General features: G+C 36.1%; 1 protein-coding gene across 1 annotated transcript; it reads left to right on the top strand.

Moving 5' to 3' along the window:
* Positions 1-1,754: 1,754 nt before the first annotated feature.
* On the top strand, positions 1,755-13,556 carry klb (klotho beta). Its single transcript, XM_067395796.1, has 5 exons — positions 1,755-2,614; positions 4,118-4,631; positions 6,291-6,556; positions 8,127-9,243; positions 12,055-13,556. Exons 1-5 carry the CDS (start codon positions 1,901-1,903, stop codon positions 12,495-12,497), a joined length of 3,054 nt encoding a protein of 1,017 aa, XP_067251897.1. The 5' UTR covers positions 1,755-1,900; the 3' UTR covers positions 12,498-13,556.
* The last annotated feature ends 500 nt before the right edge of the window (positions 13,557-14,056 follow it).

Below are 14,056 nucleotides of genomic sequence, written 5' to 3'. Positions count from 1 at the left end.
AAAGACTCGAAACTTTGAGGACTACAGCCGTCTATGATGTCACCGATCGGCCTGATGGGGGCGCTACAGTGGTGAAAATATAAATCCTAAACTGTTAGGCGTGGCCTCAAGTGTCTTATATTGTCAGAATCCTTGATTCAAGATGGACAAAATGCATGGCGAAATTTTCAGGTGTTTTTAATTTTTAATGCAAACTTTTTAGATTTTTTACCTGATCGGAACCAAACCAGTGCAGCGAGATCCTCTGGAGTCTGATTGTCAATAGTTATCAAAAAAAAAATTCGATTCACGTCTGCGACGGGATGCCAAAATGTTTGAAGCAGTTGGAGCCACTTTTACTAAAATGGTTATAACTCGTGAACGAAATAAGATGTTTTCACCAAACTTGTTAAACCTATGTAAGAGATCATTCTGTGGTCGTGTGAAAAAGGATGTGGCGACTGGCCACTTGGTGGCGCTATAACAGCAAAAAAAACATTAAAATGGCTATAACTACTTCACCGTTAGTCCGATCGGCTTGAAAATTGGCATGCAGTGTCTTTGTCCGAGATGCCATGTTTATGTACATTCATGTATCTCAAAAAACACGTCCGCCATCGGCCAATCAAGTTTCAGCAGCTATCAGACAAGGTTAACGGAGGCCGATCGGAATGAAACTCGCTGGGCCTGTTTGACTCACGGCCAAAGAGGCCTGAGAATTTCAACAGAAATCGGCCACCGGGGGCGCATTCGTGTTTTTCATGTGCATAAAAGGGTCGTGTATCGCACGATTTTTCACACACGCCCACGACATTTGTACCACATGGTAGAACTCCTCATTCTGAGCGACTTTGCCTCTAGGAGCGCCGCTGTCCATCGAATCGTTCGTTAAATATTGGAGATTATTTCAAAAACCAACTAGTCCTAGGTTTTTGGCTCAACCTCGATAACTGTTGAAAAGCTTATATATTTCCTATAGTGAACTGCTTGTATTGGCTGTAAATGCTCTTTAACATCTATGACTGAGATGGTTACAGGCTTGCTAAATAAAACAAAAAATCTTTTAAGCATTTGCTTAAATGCCTTAAAACACTTGAACCCCGTTAACTGCTGCTCGCAGCTATATTTATTGTTTGAAATTGATTTCTATTATTGAATTATTTTCACAAATTATGCCTATGCCTCACTTGTGACTCCATTTCTATCATTACTAATAATTTTTCCCTTAATAAACTTGTTTAGTCTTGGTTAATGAAGAGTTTGATGCATGATGTGTGAAGAAACAAAAGACAAATAAAGGTAAATATCACTTTTTTATGTTTGATGTTATTTAGTTTTATAGTGCATAATTTTTAATCAATCTATATTTTTTTGGAGTTATGCAAAAAGATGCAAATATTATTTTAATTGCATGATAATAATGCTATGAAATTAGTCGCCTTTAAAATGAAATGTCCAGAATGGTAAAAAAAGTATTTATTTATTGTTTCTTTGTTTTTTAATTATTATTTTATTTTTGTTGTTATTAAATATTAAGTCATAAATCATAATTATGGGTATTGTTAGTATAAAAATTAAACTAGAAGGCATGAAAATGTACAGTGCTATAGAAACGCCCCTCAGTGTCTGTTTCAGTAAAAGCCAAATTAACTTTACTCCATTGATCTGCCAGATAAAACGTCCTTCATTCTCTGTGCTTCTTTCTTCTCCTTTCTTTCCATCCATCATCCGTCTCCGTCTGTCCCTCCCTCTTGTTTCTCTCTGTCTCAGACGCTGTAAGTCATGAGAGGATCAGAGTTCATGTTAATCATTGATCGGAGGACTCAGAGATCTTCAGTGTTTACGCTCTCGCTATGTGCTTTACTTTTTCTTTCATTAATGATGCTTTGCTGCAGTTTTTTGCTCCGATAATTTGCTCACAATGTTTCGAGTCTCATCCGTGTCTCTTACTTTAATTCCAGCATTGATTTTATGGAGCATGACAGAGTGTGTCCTGCTGGGAAAAGCATCAAAACTGTGGCTGCAGCCGCTGAACGAGACGCACCTGCAGACCGGGACGTTTCCCAGCGGGTTCCTGTGGGGCGTCGGGACCTCGGCTTTCCCGACCGAAGGCTCCTGGGATGCAGATGGGAAGGGCGAGTCCGTGTGGGACCGTTTCACCCGTCATTCCCGCACAGACAGATCGGCTAGTGACAGTTATGTTCAGTGGGAAGAGGATTTGAGGTCGATTCAGTATTTGGGTGTGAAGTTCTACAGCTTTTCTCTCTCCTGGCCTCGTCTTTTCCCAGACGGCGACGCGACTGCAAAACCCAACCCAGCCGGAGTGGAACATTACCGGCGTTTGATCGGCAAGTTAAAGGAGCTTCAGGTGGAGCCTGTGGTGACTCTGTTTCACTGGGATTTACCGCAGGTCCTGCAGGAGCGCTTCGGAGGCTGGCTGAACCGGAGCATGGTGGACGTCTTCGCAGATTACGCTGCGTTTTGTTTCCAGACGTTTGGTGGGGAGGTTCGGTACTGGCTGACGATGCATAACCCGTTTCTCCTGGCCGTTCAGGGCTACGGCACGGGGGCTCACGCTCCGGGGGTCATCGGAGACCGCGCCGACCCCTTCATCGCTGCACACAACCTCATCAGGGTGAGTTTGGGTGCAGAGGTCAGAGGTCAGGCTCATTTTCACCTCAGCTGTGGAAAGAGTCGATGCAGAAATAATGCAGATCTTCACAGAGTCTGTACTGGAAGACTTTTAGGAGCCTTAATAGCCACAAATGTGAGAAAAATCAAAATACAATTACAAAAGCTTAAATTTTTCTGTTAAAAAATAATATCCTGGTCACATTTCACCCCTTTCTCTTTTTATTCTGCATGAAGATGATAAAGCTTAATTTTAAAGCCTTTTTTTCTTTTTTCCTTTTTTTTCTTTTTTCTTGCATTGATATTATTATTGCATGACAATTAAGCCCATTTTACTTTCTTTCCAGTTACAAAATCATATTTTCTATTACTGTTTTATATAAACTTTTATGTAAAGCCTACATTTAACAAAAGTCAACATTTTCATACTTTTAATATATTTTTTATATTTATATTTTATATAAGTATTTTTTTTTGCATTGACACTATTATTGCATGACAATTAAGGCCACCCCCCCCCCCCCCCAAAAAAAATCTTTATTTATTTATTTAAAAAAAAATACTGTAATGTGTAGATTTGTTATAAATATATGTGTGTGTGTGTTTATATATATATATATATATATATATATATATATATATATATATACAGTATATATATATATATACAGTATATATGTATATAACAAATGTAAAACTTATATAACTTTCCTCATTTATATTTAAAGCCTACATTTAACAAACATTTTCATATTTTTTAATACATATTTTTTATATTTATATATTATATAAATATTTTTTTCTTGCATTGACACTATTATTAAAATAATCTTTATGTATGTATTTAAAAAATATTACTGTAATGTCTATATTTGTTAAGGGCTTTTAAAAATATTTACATTAATGTGTGTGTGTTTGTTTTTGTGTATGTATATATATATATAATTCTACAGAAGCCATGCATTATTTTATCTAATAATTTTGACTTTGAACAAAAGTCAAAACATTTTGGCAAAAATCTCAAAGCAAGTCAACAACAAAAACAACACACACACTCTCTCTCTCTCTCTCTCTCACACACACACACACACACACACACACACACATTTTTCATGCGTTATCTCATCTTCCTTCAGATACATTATGCATATTTTTTCTATGTTCTTACTTGCTCTACAAAATGAAAGTACAAAATGTGTTAAATAGCCTAATGAAGAGATGAACTGTTCTGCATTAAATGATTTTTATATCTATATCTACAGTAGTCATCATTTGAAGTGGATCAAAAAAGTTCATAAAAGTTGTCCTAAGAAGAGGGTTTTAGGACAATTTTGATGAAAGGTTTTGATCCACTTCAAATGCTGACTACTATATATCTATATCTATATCTAGTCACTACACATAGGGTGAATCTGCTCAGATCTGACCAGCAGTAACAGGTTTTGCTGCATGAGATCATGAATTAGTGGAACATGACTGAGACATCTCTGCTCTCGTGTCTCTTCAGGCTCATGCTGAAGCGTGGCACATCTACGACCGTCTCTTCAGACCTCATCAGGGCGGTCGAGTCTCCATCACTCTCGGCTCTCATTGGGTGGAGCCTCTTCACGGTCAGGCCTCGCCAGCCACTGTGGAGCTCTGTCAGAAGTCCATGGAGGCTGTGATTGGCTGGTTCGCAGAGCCCATATATGGAAGTGGAGATTATCCAGAGTCCCTGAAGGCCTCGAACCGAGGTGTAATCCCAGAGTTCACTCCTGATGAGATGCTCTATGTGAGGGGAACCGCTGACTTCTTCTCCTTGGCCTTCGGGCCGGAGACCCTGAGGGTGGGCCGAGGACTGGCCCGGTTCGGGCAGACGGTGACGCTGGACTTGAGGAGCGTTCTGGTCTGGGTTCAGCAGATGTACGGCGATCCGCAGGTGCTGGTGGCAGAGAGCGGATGGTTCTCTGACGCTTCTGTCGGAGTCGAGGACACTGTGGCCATTTATCTGATGAAGAGGTTCATCATCCAAGTCATGCAAGGTGTGTGTGTGTGTGTATTGATTTGCATCTTTAAATGCATATTGGATTTGCAAAAAAGCTTTTTTTTATTTATTATAAATACCTCAAAGGTATATATTTATTTGTTTCTAAATAAGTTTATTTTTAATGTATATTTAAAATTATTTATTAATACACTGTTTCATAAATACATATATTTTATTCATTTATACTAAATAAACTATTTATGTATGTATTAACACATTTATTTATAATAAGTACATAAATGAAATACACATTTTTAGTTATAATTGCATTTATTTTTAATGAATAAATAATTAATAATACATTTATTTTTAATAGATGCATATATTTTATTTAAATACTAAGTAAAATGTATTTATTTATAATAAATAAACATTTATTTATTTTTAGTAAATGTATAAAAAGTATATATATATTATTTGTTTCTAAATATGATTAAATATGATATACATTTAATTATTTATACAAAATAAACTATTTATATATTGTTACATTTATTTATAATAAATACATAAATAAAAAGTATTTTATTTATAATTACATTTATTTTAATGAATAAATAACATTTTTAATTAATACATTTATTGTTAATTAATACATACATTTTATTTATTTATACAAAATAAACGATTTATAATGCATACAATACATAAATAAAAAGTAATTTCATTATAATTATATTTATTTTTAATGAATAAATAATATTTTTAATTAATACACACATTTTATTTATTTATACAATATAAACCATTTATTTATATATTATTACTTTTTTTAGAAGAAATACATAAATAAAAGGTATTTTAGTTATATTACATTTATCTTTATGAATAAATAATATTTTTATTAATACTTTTATTTTATTTTATACATACATACATTATTTATAATTAATTATTTATTATGATTTTAATAAATGTATTTATAGAAAGTAAAATATATTTATTTATAATAAATGAACATATATTTATATTATATTAATTTTTAATAAATATATATTTATTTGTACATATATATATATATATATATATATATATATATATATATATAATATTAATTTATTTTACATTAATATTTTTATTAATTTATTATTTGTTTATTTTTTATAAATGCATGCATTTTATTTATTCATTTATACTAAATACCCTTTTTGTATTAATACATTTAATTCATTTTTTTATTAATAATTGTATTTATAGTATATATAATGTATGTATTTTTAATACACAAAGTTTTCTTTCTAAATTAATGTATTTAATAATAATAAATTATATTAATAAATTATATTTATTATATTTAATAAATTATATTTATTTAATACAACTTCTATATAAATAAATGACTTTTATTTATGTTTTTACTTTATTTATTTAGGTGAAGAAGTACTTCAGTGCACTTGTAGTATATGACTAATCGTTATTGTTGTCTTAGTGTTTCATGATGCCTAAAGCATTTTTGAAAGATGGGATGAAATTTAAATCTCTGCTAAATTAATAAATGGATCACAATACAGCTGGTTAATGATTAAAATATAGATGCATTTATCTAAAGTGGTATACTCAGCACTGTAAGATTGTGACAATAAAAATAAATTGCTGACTGAATAAAAACTTTATGACATATGAAAGGCAATATCTTGCACCTGTGTTCTCTCAGCCGTGTCCGTGGACGGAGTGAGTGTGTTTGGATACACAGCCTGGAGTCTGCTGGACGGTTTTGAGTGGAATCACGGTTACAGCATACGGAGGGGATTGTTCTACATCGACTTCAGTCGACCCGAGCGCCACCGGCTCCCGAAGACCAGCGCACGCTTCTACAGACGGCTGGTCCAGGACAACGGCTTCCCTGCTGACAACACGCAGCACATCGAGGGCCGATTCCCCTGCGACTTCCAGTTTGGAGTGTCGGAATCAGTATTACAGGTGATTTAGCGTTTATTTAATCATTTGAAATCTCTTTTACTGTTTGTGAGCGTTCAATATTAAAGGGTTAGTTCACCTAAAAATGAAAATTCTGTCATTTATTACTCTCCCTCATGTCGTTCCACACCCCTAAAGACCTTCGTTAATCTTCGGAACACAAATTAAGATATTTTTGTTGAAATCTGATGGCTCAGTGAGGCCTGAGCATTGACATTTCCTCTCTCAAGATCCATTAATGTGCTAAAAACATATTTAAATCAGTTCATGTGAGTACAGTGGTTCAATATTAATATTATAAAGCCTCGAGAATATTTTTGGTGCGCCAAAAAAACTAAATAACGACTTATTTAGTGATGGCCGATTTCAAAACACTGCTTCAGGAAGCTTCGGAGCGTTATGAATCTTTTGTGTCGAATCATGATTCGGATCGCGTGTCAAACCGCCAAACTGCTGAAATCACGTGACTTTGGTGCTCCGAACCGCTGATTCGACACTTTGATTCATAATGGTGCGTTCACACCAGATGTGCATGAAGCATTAAGCGCGAGTGATTTACATGTTAAGTCAATTTAAAGACGCGAATAGACATCCTGCGGCGCGATTCGAGCGAATGAGACAGCACAAATCGAGCGTTTCGGGCAAATTGCGCAAGTTGGAAAATTTGAACTTTGCGCTGAGTTAACCAATCAGGAGCTTGCTCTAGTAGTGACGTGATGTAGCGAGCAGGAAGAAATCCGAAACAACAATGGAGGACAAAATCATCGTCGCTCTACATCTTCATACTTTTATAGAAACAGGAATAAAAAGGATCTTGCTTGAAAGAAAGTGAGTGAGGAGGTCAGACAATCTGGGTAAGTTGTAAAAAAACTGTCTTTACTCAATTTGAGCTATATATATATATATTGAGACTACAAGCTAGCTAAAGCTGGCAAACTGAGCTTACTCGCTATAATTTAAAACTACTTTCCTGCTGACGAGTTGTGTTTATTCAGTGGAAGTGTGCAGAAAGAAGTGGAAGTCTGGGACACATTTAAAGGAGAGGGAGAGCCCCTCTCATGACGCGAATTCGCTTCTATTGTGAAGTGAATTTCACGCGCGAATGAAGCGAGTAAAAATGTTCAAGCTTCCAACTATGCGTGAATAAATTGTGCTATTCGCGCAAGGTTGGACAATTGAACATTTTGAGTTTACTCGCTTCATTCGCGCGTGAAATTATGCCCCATTATCCTCCGAAGCTTCTGAAGCAGTGCTTTGAAATCGGCCATCACTATATAAGTCGTTATTTTGTTTTTTTTGGCGCACCAAAAATATTCTCGTGGCTTTATAATATTAATATTGAACCACTGTACTCACATGAACTGATTTAAATATGTTTTTAGTACATTAATGGATCTTGAGACAGGAAATGTCATTGCTCAGGCCTCACTGAGCCATCAGATTTCATCAAAAATATCTTAATTTGTGTTTCGAAGATGAACGAAGGACTTACGGGTGTGGAACGACATGAGGGTGAATAATAAATGACAAAATTTTCATTTTTGGGTGAACTAACCCTTTAAATGTTCTCCAGGTGCATCTGCATCCGTTCTCGCCGCAGTTCACCGATCCGCACCTGTACCGCTGGAACTTCTCCGGTGACGGCGCTCTCAAACCCGTGACGGGCGTCACGCTTCACACGCGGGCGGCGCAGTGCACTGACTTCCTGTACATTCAGCGTCACCTCTTTCTCCTAGGGGTCACTGGGTCGTCACACTACCGGTTTGCTCTGGACTGGACCCAGCTCATGCCCAGCGGCCACCCGTCGTCTGTGGATGCGGAGAAGGTTCGGTTCTACCGGTGTGTGCTGAGCGAGCTCGTCCGACGAGGAATCCAGCCGGTCGTGACCCTGTATCATCCAAGCTACAGGTCGCCCTCGCTGGGTCTGCCCGAACCGCTGCACGCTAACGGCGGCTGGAGAAACGACAGCGTCGTGGAGGTCTTCGTCGAGTTCGCCACATTCTGTTTCCAGGAATTTGGTGGTTTGGTACCGACGTGGATCACCTTAAACGAGCCGAACCGGATAACGGATGCGTACGGCGGCACAGCTGAGGACAGACGAACGGTAGCGCGCCACCTGCTTCTGGCGCACGCGAGGGCGTGGCGCGTTTACGACACGCGGTTCCGGCTGCAGCAGGGGGCGTCGGTTAGCATCGCGCTCCATGCTGATTGGGTAGAACCGGCCAATCCGTTCTTAGAAACGCATGAAGCTGCACAGCAGCACTTTTTACTGTTCGAACTGGGCCGTTTTCTCGACCTTCTGTTTGAGGGGCGTGACAGCGCTCTGATTGGCTTCACTGAAGAGGAGAGGGAGGAGCTTAAAGGGGCGCTGGATTTCATCGCTCTGAATCACTTCACAACACGCCTGGTGTCACCGCTGCAGCAACCGTCACCACAGAACCCAAACCCAGCCAAACCGCCGAACCAGGACCACGGCTTCTCGATGATGACTGACGTCACCTGGCCGTCGTCACACCTGAGACAGGCGCTCGTGCCCTGGGGCCTCCGCAGGATGCTGGGGTGGGTGAAGAATCGCTATGGCAACGAGCTGCCCATAGTTATCACAGCGTCAGGGGTGGATGACCAGGCACCCCATAATGACCATCTGAGACAACACTATATCAGAGACTACCTGCAGGAGGCGCTGAAGGGTGAGCTGAATCTGAATATTATGATTTAAAAATTTCAGAAGCATATTTTGGGGTGTTTTAATGATATTATTTTTATTTTATTTTTTATACATTTTGTTTGATTATTTTATTTTATTATAATTTGTATTATATTTTTATTTTTTATTATTTTATTTTAATATTACTTTATTTTATCATTATATTTAGTTTATTTTATTATTTTGTTTTATTATTATTATTTTTTTCATTATTTTTTAGTTTATTTTAATATTATTTCATTTTAGTTTTTATTTCATTTTTGTAATTTATTTATTTCATCATTATTTGTATGTTTTTATTTTTAGTTTATTTTAATATTACTTTTTTCATTATTTTTAAGTTTATTTTGTTATTTTGTTTAATTATTATTTTTATTTTTTATTTTATTTTAACTTATTTTAGTTTATTTTAATATTATTTCATTTTTGTATTTTATTTTATTTTAGCATATTATTTTTATTAATTTATTTTAATATTACTTTATCATTTTTTTAGTTTATTTTATTATTTTATTTTAGCATTATTTTCATTTTTCAGCTTATTTCAATATTTAATTTTTATTTCATTATTGTATTTTATTTTATTATATTTGTTTTATTATTTTATTTTAGCATTATTATTTAAATGTATTTATTTATTTATTTTTTGCATTGGTATATATCAAGCACAACTGCGACTGTCCCACTTTTAGCATTTTTCCAATTCGTTTTCTTAAGCATTTTAAAAATACATATTTTAATTCCTTAAACCTAGCTAATAATTCATAAAATGTATTTTTTTAAAATAAAAACAAAATAAACATAAAACACTTTCTATCAAAATAAAAAACTTTCTAAAATTGTATTTGTTTACCTGCATGTCACGTGTCCATTAACTGAAGTCAAAGAATCATGAACACACAAAAGTGTTAAATTATTGAAATATTCTCTAAATCATAAATGTAGGATATTTCTTAATTTTATTCCTTAAACCAATCCAACTATTTCTAAATAAAAAAATACAATTATTTTTGAACAATACTTTTGATCTGAAGTTTGTACCATCAAGTTTCTGATATTTTGGTCTTCATAATAATAATATATGTTCAAATATATAACTGCAAGTATGTGCAATAGAAATAGTGATACTTGTCTCAGCAAACATCACTAATGAGTTGATTATGAAACATGTCCCTATTATTAACTAACAACATCAAAGCCATATTGCAGAATGCTAGAGCTGCAGTGTGTGTGTGTGTGTGTGTGTGTGTGTTATCTAACGTTATCTGTTCTAACACAAGAACACCACATAATCAGCCACTTCCTCTGAGGTTGGACACCATGGGGTCAAAGGTCAACCTGCTGTAACTCTATCATCTCAGAGCTGTTTATGAGTGACCTTTGAGATGGTGTGAGCACAGAGGGACACATGGGCATCATGTGGATACTGTATGATCCTTGAGCCCAATGCATCTGCTGCACAGTGTTTGTGCGGATGTGAGTCACAGTCACTTCCGCTCGTGTGTGTGTGTGTGTGTGTGTGTGTGTGTGTGTGTGTGTGTGTGTGTGTGTGTGTGTGTGTGTGTGTGTGTGTGTGTGTGTGTGTGTGTGTGTGTGTGTGTGTGTGTGTGTGGCCTGACAGATTACATGATTAAGCTTTGAACAACGTGTCCTGTTTTTACCTGTGTACATATTTGAAAAACAGTGCTGAGTGTCTTTCCCACACTGCTGTTTGTGAACCCTGGCTGAGAATTCATAAAATGCTAAATTAAATTAAATATATATATATATTTAATATATATTAAAATAAAAACAAAAAATAGAAAACTTACTAAAAAATGTTATTTGTTTACCTGTATGTCACGTGACCATTAACCATGAACTAAATCATAAAATGTACAATTCAAATGAATAAATAATTTTAATAAAACACTTTCTAAAAAAAGATTAAATATTTTTTTTGTTTACCTGCTTGTCACATGACCATTGACCGACATCAGAGAACTGTGAACTTGTGAATGCACTGATGAATTATTGAAATATTAACTTATTTAAATATTATTTATATTTAAATATTAACTTAAAAATTTTAATATTAACAAAATTTCACTTATTTGAGGTCAAAGGGGGTTCAGTTGATAAAATAGTTTGGGAATACCTCTGTTAAATGATTCTTTGTTCAAGCTGATCATTGTGAATATCAAAGTCATTTTAATGCAGATTTTGTTTTTTAACTCTTTCCCCGCCAGCATTTTTAATAATTTTCCCAAAACATTCATGGCCCCCAGAATATTTTGTTATATGAGTTTCTGAACATGCAACATATCAAAAGAAATAACTGATCCTCTGCTTTTAAACAACAATAAAACATTTTATTCTAGCTTCATGCATTTTAAGTTTGAACAAAAAGCTGAAAAAAAAAAATGGGTTCAACATTTCATTCAATAACGTTTTGTTTTATATGCCGTTTAATTATTTATGATCGCATTATTTTACATGAGCATCAGCAATACTTCAGTCGCTTGTTTCTGCTGTTCTTCGCCTGTGTTTTGATCTGGAGATTCTGTATTCAGAAGCGCCCTCTACTGTATGACAGTGGAGACATGGATTGCCAGAAAATCCCGTGAATGGTAGGGAAAGAGTTAAAGGTTCCTGAAGAGTGTGTCATTAGACAGAGATAAAAAAGCATCTATATTTAAATTGTATTTACATATGCATGCAAACTGTACTTTGTTGCATTGCAATATGAGCTCTGCTGCTAGTGATGATTGACTCTAACTCGACTGATAACCTCTCTCTGTTTTTCTGCGAGCAGCTCGAGAGTTGGACGGCGTAAATCTAAAAGGGTTTTATATCTGGAAGCTTCAAGACCATCACGACCTTGAGTTTGGCCTCTTCAGCTCCGCCGCTCATCACTCTCGACCCAAAGCGTCTGTCAGCCTTTACCGTGACATCATCACCCACCGCGGCTTTCCGTCCGCCGCTGACCTCCAACCTTCCCCCTGCCAGGTCGCGGACAACCGGATGAGCTGTGAATTCTGCGCGCAGATGGCGGAGAACAAACCGCTGCTGTTCTTCAGCGCATGCGTGTCCGTCAGCGTGTCGATGCTCAGCGCGCTCATCATCATCTCTGTGCTGAGGAAGAGGAGGAGGAGGAGGAGGAGGACGCCGATTAACGTCAGGCCGCAGAGACTCGCTGTCCAGCAGAGGTTCCCCATGATGAGGGTGGCAAACAGAACAAGGCACTTGCACTGTTAAATGGGCGAATTATTTTTTTAAATTAAACAATTAAACACAGGAAAATGTGCATAAACACCTCACGGCACATGATTAAACATTAAAAACATTGCATGTGTCAACATGAGCCTTGTGTGATAGAACTGCAGACTGGTAAACCCTGTAACCTTTGCACGATACAAGGATGCAAGAAAAAGCACTTTTTATGCTTTGAGAAAAATATACACATTGGAATTTTGTCGGTATCACCAGAAGTTCATCCTGCTAAAATAGTAGTCTGAACTCAAATATCATGATTTAGACATTACACAGCTCAAATAATGCATATTTTTTGGGAATAATTAATAGTGCTTTAATAAAAATACAAGAATCGCATTTCTGTTTTAAACCCTCCAGAATGATTCCTTCATTTACGTCCATTGCAAGAAGCTGTTGTATTGAACTGTCAGGAAGGGTTGTGTTGATTTGTAAGTGGCATTGAAATATTTTTGTAGGAACTGTATTGATATCTGTCTTTGCAGGTCTTTCCGCTAGGGGGCGCTGCTGCATGTGAATTCCCCCTCAGCTCAAATTATTAATGGTTCAGTTTCACTTTTTGTACATTTTGCTGGACTTAAAGTGGAGTAGAGTGGAGTGCTAAACAGGAAATAATGTAATGTAATGAATGTGTGCTGTTTTGTAATACTTTAAATTATTCTCTTAACAATAAATATTATAGTTTGAGAACTACTGAAGACCAACTTGTATCAAACTACCATCATGTGAAGCTGCTGAAGCATTTCTATTTCAGACTGTCAATGATAATGACAAAGACATCTTAAAGGGTTAGTTCACCCAAAAATGAAGTTTCTGTCCTTAATTACTCTCCCTCATGTCGTTCCACACCTGTAAGACCTTCGTTCATCTTCAGAACACAAATTAACCCTCCTATTATCCTCGAAAACCAGCTACGCCAGTTCCCCATTTGACCCCAGCAATTAAAAACCTCCAGAATATGATTTTATTTTCAAAGGTTTATGTATCAGGTACTTTGTTTCTTCATTGACTACTCAAATAGCTCTTTAAAATAAAACAACACCCCCATCACCTCACACAGGTCCTTTTTTTTTTGCCAATGAAGCATTTACTGTAGGTACTGTAAATACTGTGTGTAAAATGCATCTGATCAACACCACAAGTGAAGCAGCAAACTTTTAACAAACAGTTCATCTAATGAGGGTTTCTGAGACTACAACCCACTGCAGAGAACCATCAAAACTTTTGGCCATGGCTTTACCCTATCATTCAAGTGGGGGGCGGGACCATAATAAATTACCTTTTTTGAAAGGTAATGTACCTCCTTGTGGTTGAGACACAACAGAAGAGAAAACACCAAGAATCTCATTCTGAGCAGGACGTCTCAAAATTAGGATTCTCCTCATCTATGTTTTCATGAGAATTATGACGTATATCGTAAATGTATATCTTTTGCATCCCGTTTGTAAAATGTACAGAGACAATTGAAATTCGCCAGTAGCCTACTGCGTATTTTCACATATAGGCAAGGCAAGTCAAGGCAATTTTATTTGTATAGCACATTT

This window comes from Chanodichthys erythropterus, chromosome 1, assembly GCF_024489055.1.
Source record: "Chanodichthys erythropterus isolate Z2021 chromosome 1, ASM2448905v1, whole genome shotgun sequence".
NCBI classification, from domain to species: Eukaryota; Metazoa; Chordata; class Actinopteri; order Cypriniformes; family Xenocyprididae; genus Chanodichthys; species Chanodichthys erythropterus.
Note: the sequence above shows the minus strand (reverse complement) of the source record. Positions and strands in the feature narration are given on the sequence as shown.